Raw genomic sequence first — 27,382 nt, 5'->3', positions numbered from 1 at the left:
CCGCTGTTGAGCAGTTCCCAGCCCACTGCTCTTCCAGCGCCCGGCGTGTCCCCGCTCCCCAGGCCAGGAGCCTCCGCCACAGCGGCGCAGGGAGCCCCGGACACCTGAGGAGGCTCGTGACCGGACACGAGGCCATGGCCGGGGCGTCCCCCACATGTCCGGGCCGCACTCCTCCTGGTGTCCATACCGAGGCCTCTGGCCCTGGCCTGGAGCGTGGGGTCGAGTCTCGTGCAACCTCCAAAGGGAGACCCCAGGTTCCCGGCCCCACGGGAACCAGGGCAGGAGCACGCGCCCTGAAGTCACACTTCTGTGGTTCACATTCAAGTTCTGCCGGTGTGAACCCAAGCGAGCTACAGCCTCCCTCAGCCTCAGTTTCCTCGTCTGTAAAAGAGGGCTAATGGGAGTTCGTGCCTCGTTAGGGTGTCATAAAAGTAAGCAAGCTGTGCCTATAAAAGAGCTTACTTAGCAGAGTGCTCGGTAGGTCAGATGTGTCCTTGCTGTTGTCATTCTTAGCGATTCCCTATCCCACAGGGCGGTTGTCAGGGGAAAGGAGCGGACTCCCCTTCAGCGCCGCCCGGCCATTCCCGCCACCAGGGGGCGCCCCAGGCCCGCCCGCGGCACCGCCCCCTCACCTGTGCGGGCCTGGCACCTGGCGCCGCCTCCGGAAGAGGGGATCGGGGACCGCGGGGACCTCGGAGGGAGCCCGGAGTCGGCGGGTAGGAGCGTAGGGGCGCCGGACGCGGGCGCCCTTCGAGTTTCGGGCAGGACAGGGCCAGGACGAGCGGGCGCCGGGGGTGGCGGGTGCCGAGTCCTGGGGTCGGCAAGGGGTGGGGGCGCCGGCAAGCGGGGGAAGGTGGCCGCCTCGGGCCGGGGGGTCGAGGAGCCGGGGGCGGGGAGGGGGGCCCACACGCCCGGGCCGACGTGCTAGACAGCAGCTCGATGCGCGGAGGCGGGAGGAAGAGGGACGCTCCCGGGTCTCCAGAGCGGGGTCGCGCCCACAGGGGCCTCGTCACGGAGACTCCCGGTCCCCGGTCGTCGCTGCGCTGGGACGACGGCGACTACTGGGTCCCGCGGTAGGGCTGGGCTTGGACACCTGGAGAGGAGAGAAGAGGAAGGGGCGGGGTGCGTGCGTGTGTGTGTGTGTGTGTGTGTGTGTAGGGAGTGGGGCCCCCAGAGGGCTGGAGGTGGGGAGGGTGCCAGGCAAGCCTGGTGTGCCTTCGCGTGGAGGCCCTGAACCGCCGGCCCTGGGCCGCCCTAGGAGAGCGCCACCAGGCTCCCATCCCCAGGGGCGGGCCGGGAAGTAAACAGAAACCTGGAGCGGCAGGGCCTCCGTCCGCCGGCACAACCTGTTACCTTGCCCTGCCCCCGGCCTGACCCCCCGCGCCCTGGGAAGCCGCGCCAACACTCTAGAATGGGCACCGGGTCTGGGCATGGGGACTCGAGACACCGTGGATCTCGAGAAGATAGGAAAGCGAGGCCTGGGCTACCTCGTGGGAGGGCTGGGGGCTGGGGAGGGCATCTGAGCCCCAAGCTGCTGAGGACCTGGGGCTTCTAGAAGAGGAGGAGGCTGGATTTCTTGGGGCAAAGTGGTCAGGAGACGTAAATTCCCAAGGGCCCTGTATTCTTGGGAGGGGAAGGGGCTGAACTCAGCCTTGAGTCCTGAGTCTCTGAGAACTTGGTTTCTGGGAGGAGGTTCCCTGCGGGTGAGGGGCCGGGAGACAGAACAGCTAAGGTCTGGGAAGAGGGGGGCAGTAACTCCCGGTGACCTGCGGTCCCGGAGCACGGGGGCACGGCCACCTGGGGGCAGAGGATGTCTGCAGTTCACTTCCTTGTGCTCCCTGCCTCAGTTTACCCTGGGGACAGTAACGGAGCTGGGTGGCCAAGACACAGATCATTAACCCTTCATGGCCCAGGGAGGCCCCGGGAGGCCGCAGGATTGAGAGGCCAGATCTTGACCAGCAGGGGGCAGGCGCCATCGGGCTGCAGAGTAGAGCATCCTGCAGCCACCTGTGCCCACTGAGCCACCTGTGCCCACTGACCTGTGCCCACAGATGCCGAAGGCACCATGAGCTCCCCGGAAGGGCCAAGCTTCCCGTCGGGGCTGCTCTCGGGGGGCGCCTCCCCCAGTGGCGACGAAGGCTTCTTCCCCTTTGTGCTGGAGCGGCGGGACTCATTCCTGGGAGGAGGCCCGGGGCCCGAGGAGCCCGAGGACCTGGCTTTGCAGCTGCAGCAGAAGGAGAAGGACTTGCTGCTGGCCGCGGAGCTCGGCAAGATGCTTCTGGAACGCAACGAGGAGCTACAGCGGCAGCTGGAGACACTGAGCGCCCAGCACTCGGAGCGTGAGGAAGTGAGCCGGCGGCAGGGGGCAGGGGTGGACGGCAGGAGCTTCCAGGCAGGTGGGCAGGTGGCAGACAGGCGGGCAGGGGGAGGAAAGCCCGGCAAGGGTCTGTCTCCGGGACAGCGGTTCAGTGCTGAGCCCCGTGCTCCTGGCCCGGCTCTCCAGTGGTGAGGGACGTGGGCTCTGAACACGTCAAGATCTGGGTTCAGATCTCTGCTTGGCTGTGTGATCCCGGGCGAGCCACTGGCCGTCTCTGAATCTGGGGTCCGGCTTCTCAGCGGGACGGCACGACCCCTCCAGCAGCTCAGGGGCAGCCCCTCCAGGCCTGGCTCTGGGCTAAGCATCTTCCATACGTCGTCTTGGTCAATTCTCACCTAACCCTGTGAGGCAGGGCAGTTCCTCCCTCTGCCCAGGCTGTCCTCAGCCACTCTCTCATTTTGGGGGGGGGGGGGTCACACCGGGCCCACTGAGTGCCCTGGACACCACTGACCCCGGCATCCACAAACCCCCAACCAGTGCCCCGAGACAGGCCTGGGGGCGCTTCTGCCCCTCCCCTCTTCCCCGGGCCACCTCACGGGCATCTCGACATAAGTGGCACTCTTGACCCCTGCGCTCTTCACCCCAGCGTCCCGTGTCAGGACCAGAGCGTGAGCCGCGCACGACCCCTCTCCTCCTGCGTGTGCACGCCCTGGTGGCCTTTCCTCTCAACTAGATTCTGAATCCGCCCACCTCCCGACGTCTCTGCAGCCTCCAAGCTGGTCGCGGCCAACATCCGCTCTGCCCCAGACCCGCGGCCGCCCCCTCACGCGTCCCCAGCTTCCGCTCTTGCCCCCTGGAGCCCATTCTCCATGCTCCACTCCGGGGCAGCCAGAGGGGTCTTCAAGTTGCAAACCGGGTCGTTTCGGTCCTTACCCCAAATCTCCCGACAGCTCCCCGTCGCACTTGGGATGACGCGGAAAGTCCTCACCCGGGCCCGAGAGTCCCCACGTGCAGGCCTGCCGGACCTCAGCTGGCTGGGCGCACCGCCCTCCTGCCGTAGGGCCCCTTTCCGGTTTCTTGAGTAACCCGCGCGTGTTCCCTCGGGGCCTTTGCACCTGCTGCTCCTGGAGCCGCCCTCTTCCCCCTTGGCCCTTAGGCCTCAGTTCAAACATCACTTGTACCCCCAGGCTACCCCACTCTTCCTCTCCAGGGTTCCCCAGCTGCTGGAGGTGGGGAACTGGGTGGTCTCACTCCCCGCAGACAGCCAGACCCCACGACAGGAGGAGCTCAGCAAATATTGGACGGATGGCTGCTTGACCGGAACTTGGGGAGGTGAAGGAACCTGTCTGACCATAAAGCAGCAGCAGAGCCGGGCACCAGCCAGGACAACCGGACCCCGAAGCTGGGGACTCGATCCTAGAGCCATGTTGCCCCCGTGGCATTTGGCTAAGAGCTTGGCTGCCTGGGTTGGAATCCCTGCCTCACTAATTTGCTGGGTGTCCTTGGGCAAGGCGTTTCACCTCTCTGAGCCCCAGGTTCCTCAAAGACAAAATCAGCACATTAACAATTGTGCCTCTAGTTGGTTAAATGAGAAGCGCCAGGAACGTGCTCGCACAGGACCTGGCAGGCAGGACACCTGCTAATAGTTGTAGCAGCTGTACGGTTAGCATCACCTTCCTGCTTTGAGAGTTTATAGAGAGTAGGGACCAGAGGCCGGCCGCCCAGTTTGCCTGCCTCCCCAAGCTGGGCACCCAGGTGTGCCAAGAGCGTCCCCCTGCTGGTTGGACAGGTTTGGGGAAGGGCACGCAGAGGCACGGGGCCCAGGCGGGGCCGGCCAGGGTTAATTAGAGGGAGCTGGAGGAGAGGGGCTGAGCGGAGTCCGAGCAGAGGCCGAACCTCCACGGCCCCTGGGACACTGGTTCGCGAGGCCATGGGCCGGGGCTTAAATTCTGCCAGACTCAGGCGCCAGAAACGGCGCCTGCGGCCTCGGGTCCAGAAGCCCGGGCAGCAGCCAGAGGTGAGTGGGCACCGGGGACCCCCGCTGCACTCCAGGCCCGGCCCGGCTCGGCTCCTCCAGCCTGGCCTGGGAACCTCTCCACCTCCCCTCCCCGCCCAGGCTCTGGTTGTCACCCTGCCTGCCTCTCCCTCTTGCCTCCATACCTGTCTCAGCTCAGCCCCGCTCCGATGCGCCCCTGGCTCTGTGTCCACTCGGGCCTCACCCGACTCTCTGTCCGGCCCCCACAGCGGCTGCAGCAGGAGAATCACGAGCTCCGCCGGGGCCTGGCAGCCCAGGGAGCCGAATGGGAAGCCAGGGCGGTGGAGCTGGAGGGGGACGTGGAGGCCCTGCGGGCCCAGCTGGGGGAGCAGCGCTCAGAGCAGCAGGACAGCGGGCGCGAGCGCGCGCGGGCCCTCCGCGAACTCGGGGAGCAGAACCTCCGGCTGAGCCAGCAGCTGGCCCAGGTGGGAGGACCCCCGGCCCACGGACCCAGGTGGGGGAGGGTGGGGGAGGGGCGCTGGGCTTGGGGCTAAGGCCTGGGCCAGCTGAGCCCCCCCCTCCTTCTGCCCCCAGGCCTCCCAGGCTGAGCAGGAGCTTCAGAGAGAACTGGATGGCCTTCGGGGGCAGTGCCAGTCTCAGGTCCTGGCGGGAGCAGAGCTGAGGACGCGGCTAGAGAGTCTGCAGGGGGAGGTGAGTGCCAGCTGGGGCTGGGGGCTCCCTGGGGCTGGCCGGGCACCTCCCCTCCAGCGCTGAGGTCTTCCCCCAGAACCAGATGCTGCAGAGCCGCCGGCAGGACCTGGAGGCCCAGATCCGAGGCCTGCGTGAGGAGGTGGACAAGGGCCAGGGCAGGCTACAGGCAACCCACGAGGAGCTGCTGATACTGCGGCGTGAGAGGCGGGAGCATAGCCTGGAGGTGACCAGTGGGGCTGGGGTGGGTGGGTCCATCCTGCTGGGGCACTGGCCACCGCCCGGAGCTTCCCGGGAGATGAGCCCAGAGCTGGATCCGCGGGAGCTCCAGAAGCTGGGCCGTGACTGCGTGGGCGTTAGACTAGGCAAGTGGGAGCCTTGGAAGAGTATTGAGCAGGGGTGGTACGCTTTTAGAAGGCAGGAGAGCCTGGCAGCTGGGAGGCCAGGGCAGGGACTGAGGCCAGAGATGATGGGGACTCACTCCGCCTGGGTCTGGGGCAGTGGAGAGGGATGAAAGGAAATGAAAACAGGCAGCGTGGCCTGCTATTTGGGATCTCAGGAGTTTACACCTTGTGGTCCAAAAATGTAGGCTCTTAGCCCCAGGTCCCTTTTTCCTACTGTGGGACGCCCAGCCTCAGTTTGCTTGTCTGTAAGATGGGATGGTTATGGTTGAGAGCCGCCCTGAGGGTGAGGCGCTCAGCACCGCAGCGGCTGAGAAAGATCAATAAACTTTGTTGGTTGACGGCGCTGACGAGTTAGAAGATAGACCGGTCGGGGGAGGGGGCGGGGCTCTACGAGGTGACCTGATGAGGTGGGGCTGGAGGGAGGGTGATGAGAAACTTTAAAGCCGGGGCGCCTGTCCCCGCCCTGCTTTATAGACGAGGAAATTGGTACCTGCCGAGGGGAACTGAGCGGCCCAAGGCCGCCCAGCGATCCGGGCGTGGGATCCGGATCCAGCAGCTGGAGCGCGCCGACGCGCGGGGCTGCCTGGCTTTCGGTGGCGCACCGGCGCCCCCTGTGGGCCGGCTGCGGGAAGAGGGCTCCGGGCGCGCCTCGGTGACCGCCTTCTTTCTGTCCCTGCTCAGCTGGAACGCGCGCGCTCCGAGGCCGGGGAGGCACTGAGCGCGCTGCGGAGGCTGCAGAGGCGCGTGTCCGAGCTGGAGGAGGAGTCGCGTCTGCAGGACGCCGACGTGTCGGGAGCCTCGCTGCAGTCGGAACTTGCCCATAGCCTCGACAGCGACCAGGACCGGAAGGCAGACGGACACCGAGACGCCCGGGTGAGCGCGCGGTCGGCTAGCCCCCACGCTCCATGCAGACTCTGCCCCTCCTCCTTTTTCCAGGAGGTCTGACACCTCACCGACCGATTCCTTTGGCAAACAGGACACCCTGTGCCCTGAGATCCAAGAGGCGCTCAGCCACCAGTCTTCGCCCCAGGAGGAGAGCTTGGAGCCTCCCAAGAAGCGAGCATCCCTGAGCCCAGGGGAGATACTAGAGGAGAAGGAGGCCGAAATGGCCCGGTTGCAGGATGAGGTGTGTTGGGGGTCGGAGGGAGCATGGTGCTAGATATAGAGTCCCTCCCAAGGCCACTTTCCGTTGCCCATCTACACCTCTGGGCCTTTACCCACGAATCCCCCTCTACCTGGATTGATCTGCATCCCAACAAACTTGCACTCAGGCTTCAAGAGCCAGCCTGTAAGCCACCCCCTCCAGGAAGACTTCTTGGACCGCATCCCCCAATTAGTCCCACCTCCCAGTGCTTCTCTCAGCATCCTTCCTGCGGGCTTACACCACCCAACCGGCCCCGCTCCGCCCCATCCCGCACCAGCTTGGGGGCTCAGAAGATTCATCTCCAGCACGGCCCACCGCTGTCCGGAGTGTTTGGGGAGCAGGCAGGGGAGGGCGCAGAGACCTGAACCCCTGGCTGCTGAAGAGAGGGACCTGGGAGGTCAGGGGCCTACCTGTCTCTCTTCACCTTTCCCTGCCCCCAGATGGCGCTGCAGCGGGCCGAGTTGCAATCCCTTCGGGAGGAGCTGCAAAGGCAGAAGGAGTTGCGGGCACACGAGGACCCCGAGGAGGCCCTTAGGGGCGCCCTCTCGGATCGAGATGAAGCCGTGAACAAGTGAGCCTCTGCCACCATCCACCACAGCCCCAGTGGGGCTACAGGGCACCCTGGGCCTTCGATACCCCCACGCGTGATAGAATTATTCCTACACCCACCGGGGGCCCTCCGACTTTGTTTTCGGTGTTCGCGGCCCCACCCCAGTCCGGGTCCAGCAGCGCCCCACCACCCCTGCTCGCTGAGGCCCCAGTACCCTCGGGTCCGCTCACTGCCTCTCTTGCCTGCAGGGCCCTGGAACTGTCCCTAGAGCTCAGCCGCGTCTCTCTGGAGCGGGACTCGCTCTCCCGGGAGCTGTTTCGCACTATCCGCCAGAAGGTGGCGCTGACGCAAGAGCTGGAGGCCTGGCAGGTGAGGGGCGGGGCATGGGAGGGGCGGGGCCCGGGGGCGGGGCCGGCTGGCTGACGGGCTCCTCCCACCCGGCCTCCCTACCCGCAGGACGACATGCAGGTGGTGATCGGCCAGCAGCTGCGCTCGCAACGCCAGAAAGAGCTGAGCGCCGCCGAATGTGGCCCGCGCCGCGCCGCGCCGCGCTTCTCCCTGCGCCTGGGCCCTGGGCCTGCCGGCGGCTTCCTGAGCAGCCTCTTCCGAAGGACCTGACGGCCGGGCCCAGGGGGCAGCGCGTGCCCGCTGGCTCGCTTTCCTCTTCTGGCCAATGTAGCAACAGGGCCCCGATCGTCTTCCAGACGGGGCTGGTAGCCTCCCCACTCAGGAAGGCTGGGCAAAGTCACACTGGGAGCAGGGGCCAGCTTTGGGGGCCAGGGGCCCCAGGTGGGTGGCGGCGCAGGTGGGGCAGGGCTGAGTCTTGTATCTATACAGGTCTATATTTTCTAAACACTCTGGGCCTGGCATGTTCCAGGGCAGAGATGGGGGTGGGTATTTATGTATCAAGATCAAACAGAGTAATATATAAAAATCATTACACTGACTTGGCCTCTATTCTTGGGATGAAAATGCATGCAAGAATAGCCTGAAATTTTATTTGGTAAAAAAAAAGAAAAAACAGCACTCCAGATCCCTGGGACACAGGGGGCGTTGCCAGAGATCAGAAAGACAGAGAGAAGGCACGGTAGCCCAGATTGGTGAAGACATCCACCCGGCAGCTGTTACCTGCGGCTGTCAGGACCTGGAAGCAAGGTGGGGGGTGACTGGCCTGTCCACACACACGCCTCTCCGCCCCCCCCCCCCCCCCGCCCCCGCAAGGGCCCGCATAGCCCCCTGCAGGACCCACCTTGCACTCGGGTGCTGCTGGCTGCTGGTTGAGACTGAGGCTGAGCAGCCCCGGGGAGGAGCCAGGCACCTGGGCCTTGAGTTCCCCACTCAGCTGCCACTGGTTGACACAGCGGCCCTGGCCCGCGGACAGAATCTGTGGAGGGGGGAGAGGGGAGTCGGGGGTCAGGACCGGAGAGGGGAACCGGGCACAGGTGGCAGAAGCAAGACAGAGGGCCTCACCAGGTCCTGGTAGAAGGTGACGTGTTTCTGTGGCGCCCGCATGGGGAAAACGGTGGTGGGTGTGGAGGATCGGAGGTGCCAGAGGGTGAGTGCTGGGCCTCCTCCGCAGACCTGAGCAGAAAGGCGAGGTGTCCCCAGCCGCCGCGAGCCATAGGCCCTCTGCTGGCAGGGCCCGGAACTGTCACCCCATTCTGGACTTTGCCCTGCTCACCATCCAGTCTGAGTCAGTAGCCAAACAGCCGATCCAACGCCCATTGTGGGGCCTGGAGCACTCCTAGGAGGGAGGAGGAGGGAGAAGGAGATGAAGACACGTGGGATGCCCAGGAAGCGGAGGGGAGGACAGGGCATGGGGCGCGTCTCACCTCGTGCTTATAAACCTCGATGGTCTGGACTTCCTGGGCTGAGCGCAGGTCTGTGGGGGGTGGGGGGTGGCGGAGGACTCTGAGAAGCACCCTGCCCTCCCCCACCTCCCTCACCGCCACCTTGCCCTCCAACCTGACACTCACCCCAAAGTCGCACGGTTCCATCTTCACCGCCCGACAGGACCTCGGGGCTCCGCTCCCGCAGCGCCAGGCAGTGGATATAGTCTGTGTGGCCCCGGAGGGCCCGCTGCAGGAAGAGGGCCAGCGTCAGGAGATCCAGGAAGGCTGCCCCTGCTGGCACCCAGCCCTGACCACCCCAGCTCCAGGGCCCCGCTCACTGTGAAGGTCCCCGTCTCAAGGTCCATGGTGTGCAGCTGACAGTCTCCCCCTGCCAGAATGAGAGAATTCTCCTGCGGAAGAAGGCAGGGTGGAATTGCAAGTTCAACGTAGACTCGGGACAGGGAGAGGGAAAAGGCTTAAAGTCTGGGCCACGAACAGCGTGGGGTAGAGCTCCAGTCACAAAGGGCTCAGACCTTGGGGACCAGAAGCAAAGCATTGATCTCAGGCACTTCTAGGCTGGTCCTGCGAGAGAGAAAGCGAGGTCAGCTCTGGTGAGCCAGTACCTTCACCCCCAAGTGCCTTCTGCCCACGTAGCCCTAGCTCACCTGTACGGGGGCTGACGTCGCCAGAGCTCCTTACAGCCCTTCATGGAGGGAAACACCGTATGTCAAAGGCTCTCCGGGCCTGGGCAACCCAGCCTTTCCCCAGCTCCACACTCCTTACCTTCTTGAGGATCTCTGCCCAGAGCCAGGCTTTCACCTCCCCATCCCCGGCACTGAGCAGATGTCGATCCGTGGAGACCATGCAGTAGACGGGCCCGTCATGGGCTAGATGGAAATGCAGAACTTGAGTGACGCTGTCCTGTTTCCCTCCTCCATTCCGGGGGGTTCCCTAAGCCACACTCAATGGCTGCACCCACCTTGGAATGTCACCACGGGCTTCTTACTTTCCTCTTTGGCCTCGGAGCTCAAAGCGGCAGACAGACTGAAGGGAGAGGGGAGGGGGGGCCTGAGAGTCAGAAGCAGGGGCACCAGTCTCGGGGGGGAACGAGCGCTAGAGCTACTGGGCGGGGGAAGCAGGGGTAAGTACCTGAAGACGGCTATCTGCCCGTAATTGTTGCCAGCTGCCAGGAACTTGCCGCAGGGTGAGACACTCTGGGAGAAAATGGTCATGTGCAGCCGCTGCAGGGCCTGAAACACTTCGATCTGTGGAGAGAGGCTGCATGAAGGCTGCCTGGGACATCTGGGCCGGGGCCTCCAACTCCTTCCTGCTGCCCCTGCCGCCTGTCCGGCCCCCCACTGCCCAGGGATCTGAGGCCTCCTTTGAGGCAACCCACCAAGTGGGTCCCGGGGGTTGCTTCAAGAGGGTGACGAAGTGGGCAGTTGAGGTGGGACGTCTACCAGTACCTTGAGCAAGCACCCAGCCTGGCTTCCAAGGTTCCTCAACTGTCAAATGGAGCTCAAGGACACTTTGTCACAACTGTCTGAGCTACCGTATCTATAACTTCGCATAGCGCTGCCTCATTAAAAGCGCTTACAAAGTGGCTCCATTGTCCCAAGACAGAAAAACATACAGACTTCTGATCCCTACTCTCTGGCTTTTTTTTTTTTTTTTTAATGTTTGTCTATTTTTGAAAGAGAGAGACAGACAGAATGAGAGCAGGGGAAGGGCACAGAGGGAGACACAGAATCCGCAGCAGGCTTCAGGCTCTGAGCTATCAGCGCCGAGCGCCAAGAGGGGCTCGAACTCACCAACCGTGAGATCATGACCTGAGCTGAAGTGGGATGTTTAACCGACTACACCACCCAGGCGCCCCCCCCCCCCCCACCACCAGAACTTTCATGTTAGGCGCCTAAAGTGTTGCCCGGTTACCTTCCCGCCCGCGGGTCTGAGTCCGAGTCCCGCGCAAAACAGGGCTGAGAGCACGACTCCTTGCCTGCCCCTTCCGAGCCGGGCATGGACTACAAACCCCAGAAGGCACCGCGCATCACGCCCGCCTCACCTGACCCAGAGGTACTGCGTGAGGCACAGCTCGCTCCATCGCGAGAACTACAAATCCCAGAGTTCTCCGCGCGACGCAGCTTCACGAGTCTGGACGTGCCCGCGAGCGGTTCCCCCTCGCGGAGCCGCACAGCCTCAACACGGTTCGTCGGACCGGCGCGAAGGCGGCCGCCGCGTGTTACCCCGAGCCCCAGGAGCCCAGAGACCGCCGCGAAGATCGCCAACACTAAGTGGCGACCACCGCAGCTCCGCTACGCCAGCTCCCCTCCCCCACCCCGCGGAGCAGACCCGCCTTCCAGCCGCGCGTCGCTCGTCCTCCGCGCCTGCGTAGAACCTCGCCGCTGCGCGCGCCTAAAGCCACGCCCCCCGTGCTGGACCACGCCCTCTGAGGCTCCGCCCTGTCGCCCGGATCCCACCCTCTGCCCGCAGGACCCCGAACCCAAATGATCCTACAGCAGCCCCTGGAGCGAGGCCCCCCAGGTCGGGCCCAGCGCGACCCACGGGCCGCGTCGGGGACGCCCCGAGGCCAGGACTTGAGGTGTGTGTAGGGGCACTGGGTGGGCCAGGCCCAGGGGCTCAGGACCTTTGGCTGGAGGCTCTGGACTGGTCTGCAGGATGACAAGCGGTGGGGCGAGTCGTCAGGGCTTGGGCATAGGCTGAGACTGGGCTGAGAGGTCTGAAGCAGGCTGCTGGATGGCCTGGGAGAGGGGGGTGACTTAGGTGTCAGCTGAGACAGAGGTGGGCTGGGGGCTCCTGGCTTACACCGCAGGCACAGGAGAGCAGATCCTGGGGATGGGGCGAAGAGGGTGGGGTGCACCTGGTTTTCTTTTCTTCCCAGCTCCCCTCTCCAAGGAGCTGTGCCCATGAGCACCAAGCGGCGCCTGGAGGAGGAGCAGTGAGTTTGGGGACAGGGAGGGACTCCCAACAAGACCTCTGTCGCCTTAGGTCCCCATCAGACTGCTGCTCGTGTGAATATCCTAGCCTGCCTGTCTCCCCGTCTCCCCCCAGGGAGCCCCTGCGCAAACAGTTCCTTTCTGAAGAGAACATGGCCACCCACTTCTCTCGACTCAGCCTACACAATGACCACCCTTACTGCAGCCCCCGCATGGCTTTCCCATCTCTGCCCCCACTAAGGTAGGCACCATCCACCGTCTGGGCCTTCTGGAGGATCACACCCGATCTTTGGAGCCAGTCTCTAGGCCCTGCCTCATCCTGCTATTTTTAGCTTCTAGCCAACCTCTGTTGTTTCCCATCTTGGCTCCTTGGAAGGTGCTGGCAGCCCACGAGCTCCTGGGGACCTGGACCCGGTGGGAGGTGGCTCTTCCAGACCAGCCTCAGCCCCATGCTGCTATTTCCTTTTCCAGGAGCCCTTGCTCTGAGCTGCTTCTCTGGCGCTACCCTGGGAACCTGATCCCCGAGGCACTCCGGCTGCTGAGGCTAGGGGACGCCCCCACCTCCCACTACCCTGTGACCCAAGCTGGAGAGATAATGGAGCTCTGAGTGCTGGTGGGAAGATCCCTGCCTGTCTTCCGTCTTCCCAAAACCGAGAAGACCAGCATCCCCACTAAGGCACCAGCTGTCCTGCTTATTCTCCGGACCAGGCTTCTGGGCCACAGGACCTACCCCCAGCAGAGGAGGACACTGAACCCCACGGAGCCCTGGGCCAGGAGGGGCAGGAGGAACAGGAGCATGGGAAGGGAGGCATTCCCCTCCGGAGAACCAAATAAAGATTGCTGAGCAACTGAAGGCGTCAGTCTGGAACCCTGGGGCCTTCGGGAAGGAAGGTGGGAAGACTGGGGTGCTGGATGCTTAGGGTTTCTCAAAAATCTTCCCTGGAAAACGGTCAGGGCCAGGCCAGGTCCTGGCAGGCTGGGCTCAGGCATTGAGAATGTGTGAGTCAGAGCCTCACCCCCGCCCCCGCGGCTGACTCACTCCTCCCTCCAGCTCTGGGAAGTCGCTGGGGATCGTGCCACTCTCCAAACCATTTAAAGTTATAGATTCTTTTATTAATAAATTCTCCCTCCCCTCCAAACGCTCTCCCCAAAATAAATACTCCCCCCCTCTTTGGGGGTGGGGGGGACAGTGTCTTAGGGCCAGCCCCCCTAGAGGGCCAGCCCCCTAGTGTTAGCAACAGGTCCCTGACCCCCCAGGCAGAGACCCTGTGGTGGAATTTCAGTACATCTAAGTTGGTGGGGCCTCGTGGTGTCTGGCCCTCGGGTCAGCCTGGCCCTCAGGCCCTGGGGGTGGAGGGAGGGACCCTTTGTGCAAATGCTGCGGTTCCTCAGTGTCAGCTGTCTGGTGTGACCCAGCATGGGTCTCCTTTCCTGTCCTGGAGCCAGAGCCAGGGCAGTCAGACACCTTGGAAGCCTCCTCGGAAGCCTGGGCCCAGGCCTCGGGGAGGTGATTCACCAGTGCCCCATCCCTCCACACCCCTGCGGTTGGAAGAGTCTGGCTCTGGCTGTGTGTCGGGTGAGGGGCCGGCTCCAGAATGAATGAATGAATGGATGCATGGATGGATGGATGGATGGATGGATGATGAGTGGGTGGGGCCTCCTGCTTGGCAGGGGCTCTCACTGTCACTGGATCAGTGCCACGCCAGGACAGCCCTCCCCGCCGGTCTCCTCAATGGGGGCTGCAAAATAAGAAGAGGGGTGGTCAAGGGCAGGGGAGACGTCGAGGAGTGATGGGGAGTGTGCGGGCGGGCCTGGCACACTTACTAGTAAACTTCTCTCTCCTGCGGCACCGTCTCCAGACCAAGAAGCCAGAAAGCAGTCCCAGCACGAGGGCTAGGCTCAGAGCGCCCCCCAAGATGGGCCACAGTAGTGGGAAGGAGGCTGGAGGGGAAGCAGCGCCTGGGGGCGGAACTCCAAGTCAGACCTCGCCCCTCTCGGTACTAGCCCCGCCCCCTAGGTCCGAGCCCCAAGCCTTTACCCCACCTTGGCCCCTGCCCCGAACCCACCATTTTCCCACCCACCTCCCACCCACCCCCCTTTCCCGATTAATTCCTCAGATCTGAAGCACTGCACCCCTCTCCGCCCGGGCAATCCTCTCTCCCAGTCTGGGGTCCGCTCGCCTCCGGGCCCCGCCCCCCACTCACAGCCCAGGCAGAAGTCGCTGTGCGGTCGCGCCGGGCACGACGCGCAGTCCATGCACTTGTCGAGGTCCGCGCTCCAGGAGCTGCCGCGAGAGCAGGGGGTGGTGCCTGGGGAGGGGGCCGCGGGTCAGGCTGGGGCGGGGCACGGCTATTCTGGGGGCTGAGGTCAGGGTCTGTCGGCTCGAATAACGTGAGTCACCGGCGCCCTCCCCTCGCATTCCTCACAGGTGACCGCACGACCCGACCGGGACTCGGCAGCGCGGGGGAAAGGGGGGCATAGCGCGGGACGCTTGGTGGGGGGGGGGGTCAGGTCCCCCCACACAACCCCCCCGCAGCCGGCGGGTGACTCACTCCTGGGCACGGGGCCGAACCCCGGTCCCTCCCCCCACATAGCTGGGCACTGAAGTCACCGGATGGAAGGAGGTACCCCACATGGTATAGGGGGTACAGACCCCCGTGCCCTCGGCACCACCAACCCCCCCCCCCACCCCGACTCTTCGGTCACTGGGGCTAGACAGAACACGTATTGAACAGGCTGGGGGCGTGCCTTCCCACCGAACCAGACAACCCGCCCTCAAACTTTCTTTCTCCCTCCACTTCTGAGTCTGGACTTTTTAGGACAGAAGCACCCCACCCCACCTCACCGCCTCCCCCCCCCCCCCAGTTGAACGGGGGGGAAACTGAGGCCTGGCCTGAGGATGAAGTTCGGAGCGGGATGAACCTCTCCTGGCCAGAAGCCCGGTGTCCGGAGACCACCTGACCGGGATCCCCACGTCCGCCTAGTACCGCCCAGATCGGCCCCGTTCTCTGGGTCCCCAGTGCCGGCTCCGCGATCCCCGGCGGGAGGCTCCCCCCCGGCCTCCCGCGCAGCCCGGGCCCCGCGCCCGGCGTACCTGGCACTCGCTCCCCGGCCACGGCGCCCAGCAGGGCCAGCCCGAGCCCCAGCGCGAGGAGCCGCGGCAGCGGACGCAGCGGGCCGGAAACCATGGTGCGGGTCCGGCGGCCGCGGCCGTGAGTGCTCGCCGCGCGCGGGCCGGGGCGGACAGCAGCCACTCCGCCTCCACCCCCGCCTTCCGGGGCGGTCCCCTCGGCTCGGCCCGCCCCGCGCGGTCGGCTCCTGGACGCCCCGCCCCGCCCGGCCCGCTGAGGTCAGTCATTCGCTCAACAAACACCGCCTCCTGGCGCGAGCGGCTGGGACCCCCGCAGGGACGCAGCCCTGGCCCTGCCCTCTGGAAGCTGGAGTCCGGGAGACGTGTGCTGGCGGAATCGGACACGGAACAGCCCACCGCAGAGACACCTGCGGCTTTCCTAAGGTCCCCAGGGTATAATAACAACAGAACAATAACAACAACAAAATAATGATAATAATATGTCTTTAGTTTCTACCTTAGGACATAGTTACACAATAAAACGTGGGCTTCTTGCCTCCTTTTGGCCGAGTAGGAACCTGGAGCGTGGGAAGGTTAGGTGAGTTGCCGAGGTCACAGCGCTAGTAAGTAGCGGAACCAAGAGCCACGCTCCGTTTGGCCCCACGCCCTGTGCCCCGACCCGCTGCGGGCCCGACGTTCGCCAGCTGAGGCCCCCGCACCCCGGGCCAGATGCGGGCGCAGCGGCCCCCGGCTCGAGCGACCCCAACTGACGAAGCTGGGATTCGCGCGCCCGCGGAGGTCCGGAATGGGGTCTCTGCCCCTCCCCGGGGCGGTGGTCCGGTGACGTCACTGCCTCTTTAAGACCCCCGCCTCCGCCCCCATCCGCACACTCGGCGGTTCCTACGAATCCCAGTGGGCTTCTTCGCAGGTGAACCTGGGGGAACGTGCGCGCGTTGGAGGGGAAGAGGCAGACTCCTCGAGGAGTGGGGTGCAGACGGCGTGGGTGGGGGTGCGTGTAGAGAACCTGGGCTGATCTGGCTGCGGCCACCGGGGCACAGCTCCTGGCCGGGGATCTGCACCGAAGCCGCAGAGATCAGGTCCCTCTGCAGCCGCGGGAGGGTTAAACGCCCCTCCCCCTCCCCCGGGACAAAGGCACCGAAACCCGGGCGCCCCTCCCCCACCTGCTCTGCTCCCTGGGGCGGGGCTCCCCTCCCCCTCACCTACCGGAACCGACCCTGCTGCTCCCGCCGCCATTAAACCCTCCCCGCAGAGCGCCTCCCGGGCTGGGACCTGGCGACCCTTCCTCGGGCAGGACTCAGGAGGGAACTAGGGGTCGAGAGCGGGAGTGGGCGCCCTCGGACCAAGCCGAGCCCGCAGTGTGCGGAAAGAGAAGGGGTTCGAGGGCAGAGGTAGGGTCTCGGAGGGGAGAGATGCCGGGTGCCTGGGCCGGCGTGGCCCCTGCGCTAACCGGGCCAGAGGCCTGGAGGACTGACAGCCGGTTTGGGAAGAGCGCGGCCAGGTATGGCTGGGCGTGGGCGATGCAAATGAGGAGTGGACGGTCTGTCTGTCCTTTGGCCACACTGCTGGGGCCGGTGCTCAGTTCAGCTCCAAACCGTGCGCGGGAACTTTGGGTAACGGAGAGCCAGAACAGGACCCTGAACAGAACTGCTCCCCCAGCCAGCCACAACACCAAGTGGGATGCGAGGGGGGGCCAGGGCTGCGGCGGAGGAGCTGGTTCACTGGGCAGACTCCAAGGGTTTCAGGTCGTTTTAGGGAAGTTGAGTCCTTAGAGGATGGCATTTGGGGCAAGAACGCGCAACAGAATGTCCCCCACCTTGGAAGTATGCTCACGGAACCCCTAGGGGAGGGCGGAAGAGCCGGGCCCAGGGCGCAGCCGGTAGCCCTGGGGAAGAAGCGCTTTTGGGTGAGAGGGTGGTATTTGTGGTTTTCACTGCTCCTGCCCCTCTGGGGTTTGACTGAGGCTGGACTGGGCCAACAGGGCCAGGCAAGGCCGGGGAAGGTGGGTCACCTGAGACACAAACATGACCACCTGCCTGGGGGGATGGAACCGGGCTGGGGTGAGGAGTTTGTACACTGCTACTGGGTGGTTGGGAGGCAGCTTGGATCTCTAATCGTGATGTTGAAACTGACAGGTTTTGAGCCTGCAACTCATGGCTAGCACCAACTGACCATCTGTGTGCCCTAAGGAAACGCCTGAAAATTGCTATCTGATAAAATGTAGGAAAAGTGGCTGGGGCCATGGACTAGCATTGGTATGGGCTTTGTGTCTCATTTGCCCTCGAGACAGCCAGGACTGGGTTGCTTACTTTTTCGCTCTTGTAAGTCAACGGCAATCCCAAAGCCGGCGGGAGGTGGGGGGGCGGGGGTGGGGGGAACTGATGCTAAAGCATTAAGTGTTCGTTTCGGCCACGAGAAAATGAGGCTCAGAGAGTGTGCTTTGCCCCTGGTGTACTGATTCCCAGCGTTTGTGTTCCCGGAGGCCACGGCATGTGGCATGAAGAGTTAGCACGGGAACAAAGGGTCTGGACCTGCCTGTCTTAACAGCAGTCTCCTCGCGTCCCCCAACGTAGCTCCTCTCAGCCTCAACCTCGCCATGGCTTCCGCTGGCCTGCAAATCCTGGGGATCATCCTGACGCTGCTCGGCTGGGTGAACGCCCTGGTGTCCTGTGCCCTGCCCCTGTGGAAGGTGACCGCCTTCATCGGCAACAGCATCGTGGTGGCCCAGGTGGTGTGGGAGGGGCTGTGGATGTCCTGCGTGGTGCAGAGCACGGGCCAGATGCAGTGCAAGGTGTATGACTCCCTGCTGGCGCTGCCCCAGGACCTACAGGCCGCCCGCGCCCTCTGCGTCGTCGCCCTCCTGTTGGCTCTGCTCGGGCTGCTGGTCTACCTCGCGGGAGCCAAGTGTACCACCTGCGTGGAGGACAAGGACTCCAAGGCCCGTCTGGTGCTTGTCTCTGGGATCATCTTTGTCATCTCGGGTGTCCTGACCCTTATCCCTGTCTGCTGGACCGCCCACACCATCATCCGGGACTTCTACAACCCTTTGGTGGCCGAGGCCCAAAAGCGGGAGCTGGGGGCCTCCCTCTACCTGGGCTGGGCAGCCTCCGGTCTTTTATTGCTGGGGGGGGGGGCTGCTGTGCTGCACATGCCCCTCGGGGGGGGCCCGGGGCTCAAACCATTACATGGCCCGATACTCCGCCTCTGCCGCACATGGCACCTCTCAGGGTCCCTCCGAATACCCCGCTAAGAATTATGTCTAATTCCGGTAGGGGAGCGGGGACTCCCTTGACAGCGGAGTCTAACTTCCTGAGCCGGAGACGTGGAGATGGTGATCCAGGCAGCTTTGGGTGGTTTTTTATCTTTTTTGGGGGGGAGGGGCGGGAGGAGCGGGGGGAGTGGCATTTTTAAAATTCAGTTGGTAACCCAAGAAACTCAGCATCTCTCTTGGGCTCTGCTGCTGGTGCGTCTCACCTTTGGATGATGGAGCCAAGGAGGTGATGCTTCACAGTTTCTGGATCTTTCTCCACCCCGGACATCCCCATCTCGGAGGCCAACCCGCAGCCGCGGGCCAGCGTGTAGGCTGCCTGCTGTTCAGATGCTTGCAGCCTGTCCCCAAGAGTCCCTCCTTAGTGGTGGGTCCTCTGAACCCCCAGGGGCTCCTGAGCCTCAGGTGGCCCGCCCTTAGAAGAGCGGGCGGTTTAAGTTACCAAAGAACCACCCACCTCCAAGTGGGTGGTCCACCTCTGACCTCTGGCTCCTCGACCCTGAGTCCTGCCCCAGCTGTGCCCTAGACCACCTCCCCCGCCCCCCTCTGGCTCACCTTCAGCCCCTGCACGCTTCTGTCACGCCCCCCCCCACCCCCCCCAGTTTTTGTTAAATAAAGCTCGTCTTATTTTGTCGCTTGCCTTGGGTGTTGCTGGGGGGCTGTTGAGAGCCAGCCCGGCAGGGGGAAAAGGTGGGTGCAAGTGGCTCATCTTTCTCACCCCCACACCTCGAGTGGTGAGTGAAGGTGCCCACGGGACACGTCCTGGGGCGGGCCTTGGACTGACAGTCCCAGGAAAGGCCACCTGGTCTTCCCTGCCTGACCACAGATCAGAAGAATCCAAGGTACAAATGCTGTTTATTCCCTACTGGCAGGGGGGAGTAGAGGGTGGGGTGAGGGGCTGGGCCTCCGGGCCTGAACTTCTGGGTACAGGTGGTGGCCAGCTGGCGGGGACCCGCTCCAGGGCAGGGATCCCCTCCTCATTTTGGAACCAAGGAGCTGCTGCCCTTCAGGTGAGGGGCAGGCTCCTAGGGGCAGGGGTGGCCTCAGGAAGAGGAGCGCTAGCCGGAGTCCTGGACCAGAAGAAAGCAGATTGTGGTGGGAGGTGGGGGCAGGCCAGCGTCGCTCTGCCTGGGTGGAGGAAACAAGAATGTGTGGGCCCCCCACCCCCCGGCCCCCCGCAGAAGGGTCTGGACTCTTCCGGGCCAGCTGGCCACACCTCTGGAGCCAGACCTGACTGGAGCTTCTGGAAAGCGGGTTTCGCCAAGGGAAGGGGTTGACGTCGCGGGGGGGGGGGGGGGGGGGGGGGGGTGGGGGGGGGGGGGCCCCGGGGGGGGGGGGGCGGGACCGGGGGGGGGGGGGGGGGGGGGGCGGGGGGAGGGCAAGGGTTGCCACAGGGCATCCGGCACCAGGTCAGGGCTCTGAGCAGCGGGCTTCCGGGGACGCTCTCCGCCTCATTCCGCCTCATACGTAGTCCCTCTTGTCCAGCCCGGACGCACCTGAGCGGGAGGGGATGGAGTAGCCCAGCCTGGGTCCTCGGGGCCGGTCGATCTGGGGTGGGGGGCACGTGCAGCAGAGGAGCCCCCCGCCCAGCATGAGCAGAGCGGCGGCGGCCCAGCCCACGTAGAGGGAGGCCCCCAGCTCCCGCTTGAGGGCCTCGGCCACCAGGGGGTTGTAGAAGTCCTGGATGATGGCGTGCGCGGTCCAGCAGACCGGGATGAGCACCAGGATGCCCGAGAGGAGGAGGAGGACCCCTGCGGTGAGCACGATGCGGGCCTTGGCACCTTCGTCCTCCACGCAGGTGGTGCACTGGGCCCCCGTGATGGCCACCAGCAGCCCGAGCAGAGCCAACAGGAGGGCGACGACGCAGAGGGCGCGGGCGGCCTGTAGGTCCTGGGGCAGCGCCAGCAGGGAGTCATACACCTTGCACTGCATCTGGCCCGTGCTCTGCACCACGCAGGACATCCACAGCCCCTCCCACACCACCTGGGCCACCACGATGCTGTTGCCGATGAAGGCGGTCACCTTCCACAGGGGCAGGGCACAGGACACCAGGGTGCCCAGCCAGCCCAGCACGGACAGGGTCATGCCCAGGAGTTCAAGGCCGGCTGACGCCATCTGTCCCCTCAGGTCTTCTTAACCCTAGACGGCCCGCTTGACTCACAGGGGTACGTCAGGGGCCGCCGGGTGGGGGTCTCGGTGCCCAGAACGTGGGGAAGTCTGTGTCCTCGGCCAGGACCGTCCTCACATCTGTGGGCCTCTTGCAAAGCACCTCTCTGACCCCCACACGCACAAGTGGATCTCACAGTCTCACAGTCCCGCTCAGCGGAGTAGCGGTGTCCCTTCGAGGGGCCCGTTGCCCATCAGATGCCCGGTGGACGCTGCTCCTGCCACCCTGTAGGCACTCACGTCCTGGCGTCCCAGCTGCCGCCCGTCTGACCCAGCTTGCACAGACCCTCCTGACCCACCTTCGGGCTGCAGAGAGCCTTGTCCCTCCGGCAGGCACAGGTTCACGCCCGAGCAGCACACCCGCTGTGGGTGTCACCTGGGGACTCGGGCCGGCTCCCAGACGCAGGTGGGGTTTTGAGGCCGAGGCAGGGGAGGGGCAGCAAAGCTGAGAGCGGTGAAGCCTGAGCTACAGGGAGAAGGCGGCGGGGGTGGGGTGGGGAGCCTGGGAGGCGGGACGGAGACCGGGAGCGGGGGAGGAAAGAACATCCGGGCCGGTGGGAACACAGGGACAAAGGAAAGGGGAGACTGAGGACCAGCTGGGGAGTAAGGATTGGGGGGGGGGTCATAAAAGTAACAGGCTCTGCACTGAGAAGCGGAGGCTCGGCGGCCTTCCTGAGCCGCCTCCTACTCCTCCCCCAGCCACCCCTTCTTGTCGTCTTTGCTCCCTGCGACCCCGTTTCACTCTACGTTGCAAACACGCCCAGATCCCCCAGTATCGCACACCCCCGCCCCTGTCCCCCTGCCCCCCTGCCCGCCGGGGACTCTCAGGAATCCGATCCGTCTCCAGTCTCAGCCCAGTGGCCCTGGCTGCTCCCAAGGGAGGGGCCCCGCCCGCACTGTTCCCCCGGCAACAGGTGCCGGTGCCCAGCTCAGGTGGCATCGCCCAGGCAACGGCCTAGAAACCCCCCCCCCCACTTCAGCCTCAGCTCAGGTGTGCCCTTCCCACCCCCCACACTGAAACTGAGGGCTCAGCCGAGCTGCTGAAGGTCTCTAGTGGCAAAGGATGAAGGCGCTGTTGTGGAAGTTGGGGAGGGGCATGCAGGGGTCTGTGGGGTGAAGGGGGATGAGTAGTGGAGACAGGAGCCCAGGATGGGGGTGAAGCCCCAGGACCCCACTCTTTCCTGTGAGGAGCAAGTGATCACTCTGTCAGAGACACCACGGAGGAGGGCGAGGGGTGAGCCTGCTCACCGTCTCCAGGAACAACGACCCGTCCTGAAGACCTCCTCGGTGCCTGTGACTCCTCTCGTGGGGGGCAGCCTGAGAGTCAGACTACAGCTCAAATCCTGCCCCCAACTAGGGATAGATTATGGAAGGCCAAGGTCCTTAACCTCCTTAGGACAAAGACCCCTGTGAGAAACCTCGTGGGACCCACAAACATGAGCCCCTCGTTTTGGGGGGGTGGTCATGAACTCCCTCAAGCCTCTTCCTGGCTGCTAGGAACTGAGGGAAGAGGAACAGGGGTGGGGAGCCTTCCTTCATACCGTTTCCTGGGGGGCTGGGAGGACTCTCCAAGGCAGAGCTGGGCCCTCACCTGGGATGGCCTCTCACCTCCACACCTCCTCCTGAGGGCCTTGGCCCGTCTGCCCCACGGGGAGGCACCCGTTGACTGCCCGCGGAGGCCGGGAGGGGGGTGCTGGGACCAGGCTGGATCTAGCAGGGCCAACGGGGGGGGGGGGGGGGGCGGGCGGGGCCCCCCCGGGGGCCGGGGGGGGGGGGGGGGCAGGCCTGCGAGGCCCCCACATACACCTGGGGGTGGCACGCACTGGGTGCCTCTTCACCTGCTCAGTGGGACTTCGTTTACAAAGGATTTAAACTTCGAGCGGGTGCACTGCTTCTGGGGATGGGTTTTAGCATTTTTTAGAAGTTTATACTTTCATCAGATCTGCAAAAAGCTCAGTGACGAAAAAAAGCTTGAGAGCCCCTCCCTCTAAAACAGAGACTGAAAGGGGCACCTGGGTGGCTCAGTCACTTAAGCATCTGACTTCGGCTCAGGTCGTGATCTTGAGGTTTGTGGGTTCAAGCCCAGGGTCGGGCTCTGTGCTGACAGCTCAGAGCCTGGAGCCTGCTTCGGATTCTGTGTCTCCCCTTCTCTCTGCCCCTCCCCCACTCATGCTCTGTCTCTCCCTCTGTCAAAAATAAATAAACATTAATAAAATGGAGACTGAGGCCAGCGCCGATAAGTGGGCCGATGAGTGGGTCTGAAAGGTAGACCCTGGTGGCTAGAGTTTCCTCCACACCCTTCCCACAGGTTCAGCTTTTCAGCTGGCTGGGTGGGGGGGGGGGGGGGGGGGGGCCCCCCCCCTGGGGGGGGCACCATGGGGGGGGGGGGGGGAGGGGGGGGGGGGGGGGGGGGGGGGGCAAGTGGTCAGAGCCCCCTGCAGGCTGTGATGGGCCTGGGGAATCGTGGGGTTTGTCCAGCTAATCCAGCCCTGGGGCCCTAGATTTCACAGGGTGGGCGGGGAGGGGTGACTGGTAAGAAGGGGAGGGGAGGGGTGGCTGAGAAGGACAAATAGAGGCAGGCATTCAGGGCCCAAGGAATCCAGCCACACAGGTTCCAGCAGGTGTCAGGAGGCAGCAGCAAGCCCAGGTATCCGAGGGGCCCGGCAACCCTCCCGCAGCGCCTGCGTCCTGGGCAGCCTGGCCGGGGGTCTTTCCCGTCCCTGGGCGCAGAGACAGCCTCGGCACAGTGGGACCCACCCAGCCCGGTTTGCCGGAGAGCCTGCAGTTGGGCCCGGCCGCAAGGACCCCCCAGTTTCACAGGCAGCTTTAAACCCCTGATGTTGTCACAGGGCCAGTGCGGGGGGTGGGGGGGGGGAGCGCTGCACACACATCGTGCCCAGAGGTGGCACTGAGGACCCTAATTGTTTTAGATCCCAATTCTTCTTGGGCTCGACACGTCAACACTCAAGCACAAAGACCCACACACACGGGAGGTGAGTGCTCAGAGGCTGAAGACACCCCCAGACCAATCGGAACCAGACCCGTGGTGGGGGGCCCGGGGAAGCTTCAGCTTCCTCCCACCTAAGTCTACTCTTTCCCCCCTTTGAGAAGACAACGCACCTCCCCCCAAGGCCTTCGGGGAGGTTAAAAGTGGGACGATCTGTCCGAGAGCAGGGAGGGGCCGAGAGGACGCCGGAGGTGGTCAGGGGAACCGCCCGCAGGAGGGGTGGGCAGCAAGGACGATGCCGGGGAGACCCCGGAAGGCGCTTTCCACCCTCAGCCCTCACTCAGGCCGGGTCTTGGGTCCCCAGGTCCACCCGGACTTGGTTGGATCCGAGAACCAAAGGGTTAAAGTTGGGGCCCAGCGGGGACTGTAGCTGGGGCCGGAATGTCATTGATATGGAGAGGTGGGGACTCCCTCGGCGCGGTTACCATCTCAAAGGCACTTCATCACATCCACTGGAATCTCCACCCCCACTGCCTCCGCCGGGGAAAGAGGTGGGGGAGGGAAAACTGCCCCAATATACTACTGTGGAGGGAAACTGAGGCACGGGGGGGTGTGGCCTGCCCCAGTTGCTGCTTCGGTGGGTGGTAGAACTGGACCCTATCTGTGTTCTCCGGAGGGCAGCGGGCGGGGCCGCTCAGGTGGGCGGAAGACACTGCCGGCTTAGAGGGGGGAAGGGCGGGGGCGGGCTACCTTCAATCCTCACCTCCACCAGGCTTTTGGAGGAAAGTGTGGCCCAAAGACAAAGACGGGAACGAAAGGTCAGGGGGCCATCATGGGGCCAAGGAGAGCATGGGGGTGGGCACGGGGGCTGTACGGCCCAAGGGCAGCATCAGCCTCTGGTTCGGAGTTGCCCAAGGCCCCAGACTTTGTTAAGAGAAAGGCCAGATCTGCTGGCCGCTGAACCAAAAACGGGCAGATGAAGCCCGAGGTCGCATATCCGTTCTTGCTGGGTTACTACCCCCATTTTACAGCCCCAGAAACAAGGTGGGGGAATGGGGGGGCAATGAGAACTTGGCCACATGTACTCGTGAGAAACAGGACAAGCCTGAAGTCGTCCAGACCCTGTCCCAGAGCACAGTGCGGGTATGGGGGGGGGGGGGGCCGGGCGCTGAGCCAGGCCTCCCAGTCGCAGCACAGCAACCCGCATGCACCACCCCACCCACACCCTGCCGAGGTCCTCCCCTGCCTCCCCTCCCTCTCCCCGCTCCTGCAGGCACCCTGAGCCGGGAAGTCTCCGCAGAGAACCGCACCTGGATCTGGTTACACCGGGAGCCACCGTCCACCCTGGGCGGCACCTTCACCGTGTCTGTCCCCGCCACAGAAGGCACCAGTTGTTCACCACCTGCTGTGGGCAGCTTAACGGAGCCAGGGCAGACCTCGATGGGCAAGTCACAACTGCGGTGATCTCCGGGGGGCCTCCCGGCTGTAAAACGAAGGGAGACGCCTGCCTTGCCCACCCCCAGGGTCACTACAAGAATTTGCCCAGGCAGCGAGCACCCCACACACCTTGGGGACCACTGTAGGTACCGACTTGGGACTAGAGTATTTTGTTCACAGCATCATGGCGGTTTCCCTCGTAAACCTGGTCAGACGCCATGGATTGGGTAGCAATTAACTTTATTTCTGTCGTAACCGTCAGCCTTCAAATAGCAGTCTTTATCCGTCTGGAGTTTAGAGGTGAGGGGGTTGCCCCTCACCTCACTGCTGTGTTCTTACAAAGAGTGGACATTCAGTCTTGTCCCTCCCATTTGGTCTGATTCTCAGTGGAGAGGAGAAGAGAGCTCCAGGATGTGAAGAGGGTGAAGAGAGCAAACCAGCAGGAATGGGAACACGGCCAGAATTCAAGACAAGGGCAGGGGAGTCATCATGAAGGTACCAGTGACTTTGGCTCCTGCCCAAGGACTCCAAGGGACAGCAAGGTTCAAGCAAGAAATAGGGTTTTAAATAGAGTGATAAGGGAAGCTGGGAAGACGGCTCTGAAGGTGGCCAGAGCCCCCAGCGACAGGACACTACTGGTATAGAATGCATGGTGGCCCCCACACCATGTCCAGGTCTTAAGCCCTGGAACCTCTGAATTTGGCCTTAACTGGAAAAAGGGACTGGGTGGCTTAGTCAGTTAAGTGTCCAACTCTTGATTTTGGTTCTGGTCATGATCTGATCTCACAGTCCTGAGACTGAGCCCTGTGTCATGCTCTGTGCTGACTGCACGGAGCCTGCTTGGGATTCTCTCTCTCTCTAAATAAATAAACGAGAAAAGAAAAAAAGAAAAAGACAAAAGGAAAGGAAAGAAAAGAAAAGGCCTTTGCAGCTGTAATTAAATTAAAATAAATTAAAAACTTCAAGATGAGACCATTCTGTATTCAGGATGGGGCCTACATCCAACGACAGGTGTCAAAAGAGGAAAAAGAGGAAGATGTGAGACACAGACACAGGGTAAGGCCATGTGAAGACGGAGGCTGAGGCTGGAGGGATGTGGCCACAAGCTAAGGAACGCCAGGGGCCGCCAGGAGCTTGGAGAGGCAAGGAAGGATCCTCCCCTAGAGCCTCGGGAGGAAGGAGCACAGCCCTACAATACCCTGATTTGGGGTTTCTGGTAAAGTCATTTTATTTTAAGCCATCCAATTTGTGGTGGCTTGCTGAAGCAGTCACAAGCAATTCATATACTGCCTTTTTTGCTAGTGGGTTCCAGGCTCTCAGAGGTCGCCCAAGGTCAGGTTGGCTTCCTGATACCACGCTCGAGTTGCTGTAGAAGAGCCCAACGAGATAGGACATCTGCCTGTTACCTGAGCCCAAGCCACCTGAGTAACAAAGGGAACTTTATTCTGAGTTGTACAGGCTGGGGAGAACCTGGCAGGGTGGGGGTGGAGGGGAGGGCAAGTAAAACGGGGACAGAATAGGGGCTTCCTTTCATGACTCACCTTGGGAGCCTTCCCGTCCCTGGGGATGACCCAGGCCTTGCATGTGAGGCTGCTGCTCCAGGGCCCAGTATCACTTGTCCATCAGCACCGCTGCTATTCTGGTGCATCCAGACCTGCACAATCCTTGGATCTCTTTCAGTCCAAAGTCTGACTCAAAGGGCGCCTGGGGGGCTCAGTGGGTTAAGCGTCAGACTTCAGCTCAGGTCACGATCCCGTGTTTGGTGAGCGTGAGCCCCGCGTCGGGCTCTGGGCTGACAGCTCAGAGCCTGGAGCCTGCTTCGGCTTCTTTGTTTCCCCCTCTCTCCGCTCCTCCCCTGCTCATGCTCTGTCTCTCAAACATAAATAAACATTAAAAACAAGAAAAGAAAGTTGGACTCAAGGCTTGCAAGGCTTGCAAGGCAGCAAGTTTCCCAGAAGCCATACACATGCAAAGGAACAGGACCTTAGTGACGACATCCAAACCCTTCACTTTATAAGGGAAAATGACACACCTCGCATACCCAGTCAGAACATTTTGAAGTCTTGTTTTCATTTCCTCAAGCCAAGCGCCGCGTGCCCCCTGTCCCCACCGCCCCGGATAAGCAGCCAACTTATCTGCACAAGGGATGAGTTACATTCTCAAATAACCAGGCAAGAGGCTCGCTGTAGGGCAGTAGGGCAAAACGGAATAAAGACCCTATTCTTAAAACGAATTTATTTTTAGACTTGCCCCTTCCACCCCAAACGTGGGCCTCTCCTCTGACACTGCCTCGCGCTTCCCCAGTCTAGGCTCTCACCGGCGCTTTCTCAATCTGCCAGATGCGAAGGCGGTGAGGGCGCCCAGCCCCGGTGTCCAGGCAGGACGGCCTACTCACCCGCCCGCAGCCCCCCGGGGTCCACGGCCTCGCAAGGGCCAGGCCATCAGCAGGGAGGCGACAGGAAGAGGTACGGCGGCGGCGTCCGCGGCGGCGGCGGCGGCAGCGGCGGAGGGAAGGCGGGCAGCAGCCAGGGGGCGCGGGGCGCGGGCGGCGCCAGCAGGTTGGAGGGCGAAGGCCTCGCGGGCAGCGGCGGC

The 27,382-nt window shown here is 63.5% G+C and overlaps 6 protein-coding genes across 8 annotated transcripts; 3 read left to right on the top strand and 3 right to left on the bottom strand.

The window, feature by feature from the left end:
• The first annotated feature begins 641 nt into the window (after positions 1–641).
• BICDL2 (BICD family like cargo adaptor 2) lies at positions 642–8,026 on the top strand. Its single transcript, XM_049637358.1, has 10 exons — positions 642–716; positions 2,052–2,347; positions 4,562–4,777; positions 4,887–5,003; positions 5,080–5,226; positions 6,086–6,277; positions 6,381–6,530; positions 6,989–7,119; positions 7,347–7,467; positions 7,555–8,026. Exons 2-10 carry the CDS (start codon positions 2,066–2,068, stop codon positions 7,714–7,716), a joined length of 1,518 nt encoding a protein of 505 aa, XP_049493315.1. The 5' UTR covers positions 642–716; positions 2,052–2,065; the 3' UTR covers positions 7,717–8,026.
• A 19-nt stretch (positions 8,027–8,045) lies between these two features.
• Positions 8,046–11,073, bottom strand: THOC6 (THO complex subunit 6). Its single transcript, XM_049637361.1, has 13 exons — positions 10,993–11,073; positions 10,080–10,195; positions 9,910–9,974; positions 9,714–9,817; positions 9,596–9,633; positions 9,464–9,512; positions 9,269–9,340; positions 9,075–9,177; positions 8,931–8,980; positions 8,780–8,842; positions 8,569–8,679; positions 8,348–8,482; positions 8,046–8,242 (listed from the first exon to the last, which is right to left on the bottom strand). Exons 1-13 carry the CDS (start codon positions 11,029–11,031, stop codon positions 8,162–8,164), a joined length of 1,026 nt encoding a protein of 341 aa, XP_049493318.1. The 5' UTR covers positions 11,032–11,073; the 3' UTR covers positions 8,046–8,161.
• A 284-nt stretch (positions 11,074–11,357) lies between these two features.
• On the top strand, positions 11,358–12,737 carry HCFC1R1 (host cell factor C1 regulator 1). Of its 3 annotated transcripts, XM_049637364.1 has the most exons (4): positions 11,379–11,529; positions 11,830–11,886; positions 12,000–12,125; positions 12,356–12,737. In XM_049637364.1, the coding sequence occupies exons 1-4, from the start codon at positions 11,435–11,437 to the stop codon at positions 12,489–12,491; spliced, it is 414 nt and encodes a 137-aa protein (XP_049493321.1). In that variant the 5' UTR covers positions 11,379–11,434; the 3' UTR covers positions 12,492–12,737. The 3 variants fall into 3 exon arrangements, with proteins under 3 accessions (XP_049493322.1, XP_049493321.1, XP_049493320.1); XM_049637365.1 differs by lacking the exon at positions 11,830–11,886 and having other exon boundaries at positions 11,358–11,529; XM_049637363.1 differs by lacking the exon at positions 11,830–11,886 and having other exon boundaries at positions 11,937–12,125.
• A 223-nt stretch (positions 12,738–12,960) lies between these two features.
• Positions 12,961–15,161, bottom strand: TNFRSF12A (TNF receptor superfamily member 12A). Its single transcript, XM_049637366.1, has 4 exons — positions 14,979–15,161; positions 14,089–14,193; positions 13,709–13,843; positions 12,961–13,623 (listed from the first exon to the last, which is right to left on the bottom strand). The coding sequence occupies exons 1-4, from the start codon at positions 15,070–15,072 to the stop codon at positions 13,568–13,570; spliced, it is 390 nt and encodes a 129-aa protein (XP_049493323.1). The 5' UTR covers positions 15,073–15,161; the 3' UTR covers positions 12,961–13,567.
• Positions 15,162–16,181: 1,020 nt separating this feature from the next.
• Positions 16,182–18,821, top strand: CLDN6 (claudin 6). Its single transcript, XM_049637362.1, is given in 3 exon segments — positions 16,182–16,473; positions 17,546–18,096; positions 18,098–18,821. Coding segments are annotated over 2 exon segments (666 nt in total). The 5' UTR covers positions 16,182–16,473; positions 17,546–17,568; the 3' UTR covers positions 18,236–18,821.
• A 794-nt stretch (positions 18,822–19,615) lies between these two features.
• On the bottom strand, positions 19,616–22,134 carry CLDN9 (claudin 9). Its single transcript, XM_049637357.1, has one exon. The coding sequence runs from the start codon at positions 20,353–20,355 to the stop codon at positions 19,702–19,704; it is 654 nt and encodes a 217-aa protein (XP_049493314.1). The 5' UTR covers positions 20,356–22,134; the 3' UTR covers positions 19,616–19,701.
• Between the last annotated feature and the right edge of the window lie 5,248 nt (positions 22,135–27,382).

Source organism: Panthera uncia, chromosome E1 (assembly GCF_023721935.1).
Source record: "Panthera uncia isolate 11264 chromosome E1, Puncia_PCG_1.0, whole genome shotgun sequence".
Taxonomy (NCBI): Eukaryota; Metazoa; Chordata; class Mammalia; order Carnivora; family Felidae; genus Panthera; species Panthera uncia.
Note: the sequence above shows the minus strand (reverse complement) of the source record. Positions and strands in the feature narration are given on the sequence as shown.

Coding starts and splice junctions, on each gene's coding strand:
- BICDL2 (XM_049637358.1), top strand. CDS start 2,066: ATGAGCTCCCCGGAAGGGCCAAGCTTCCCGTCGGGGCTGCTCTCGGGG. Junction 2,348..4,561: donor AGCACTCGGAGCGTGAGGAA/GTGAGCCGGCGG, acceptor CGGCCCCCACAG/CGGCTGCAGCAGGAGAATCA. Junction 5,227..6,085: donor GGCGGGAGCATAGCCTGGAG/GTGACCAGTGGG, acceptor GTCCCTGCTCAG/CTGGAACGCGCGCGCTCCGA.
- CLDN9 (XM_049637357.1), bottom strand. CDS start 20,355: ATGGCGTCAGCCGGCCTTGAACTCCTGGGCATGACCCTGTCCGTGCTG.
- HCFC1R1 (XM_049637363.1), top strand. CDS start 11,435: ATGATCCTACAGCAGCCCCTGGAGCGAGGCCCCCCAGGTCGGGCCCAG. Junction 11,530..11,936: donor CCCCGAGGCCAGGACTTGAG/GTGTGTGTAGGG, acceptor CTGTCGCCTTAG/GTCCCCATCAGACTGCTGCT. Junction 12,126..12,355: donor CCATCTCTGCCCCCACTAAG/GTAGGCACCATC, acceptor TTCCTTTTCCAG/GAGCCCTTGCTCTGAGCTGC.
- TNFRSF12A (XM_049637366.1), bottom strand. CDS start 15,072: ATGGTTTCCGGCCCGCTGCGTCCGCTGCCGCGGCTCCTCGCGCTGGGG. Junction 13,844..14,088: donor CAGCGACTTCTGCCTGGGCT/GTGAGTGGGGGG, acceptor TTCCGCCCCCAG/GCGCTGCTTCCCCTCCAGCC. Junction 13,624..13,708: donor CAGGAGAGAGAAGTTTACTA/GTAAGTGTGCCA, acceptor CTTATTTTGCAG/CCCCCATTGAGGAGACCGGC.
- THOC6 (XM_049637361.1), bottom strand. CDS start 11,031: ATGGAGCGAGCTGTGCCTCACGCAGTACCTCTGGGTCAG. Junction 9,818..9,909: donor GCCCGTGGTGACATTCCAAG/GTGGGTGCAGCC, acceptor ATTTCCATCTAG/CCCATGACGGGCCCGTCTAC. Junction 8,981..9,074: donor TGGAACCGTGCGACTTTGGG/GTGAGTGTCAGG, acceptor CACCCCCCACAG/ACCTGCGCTCAGCCCAGGAA.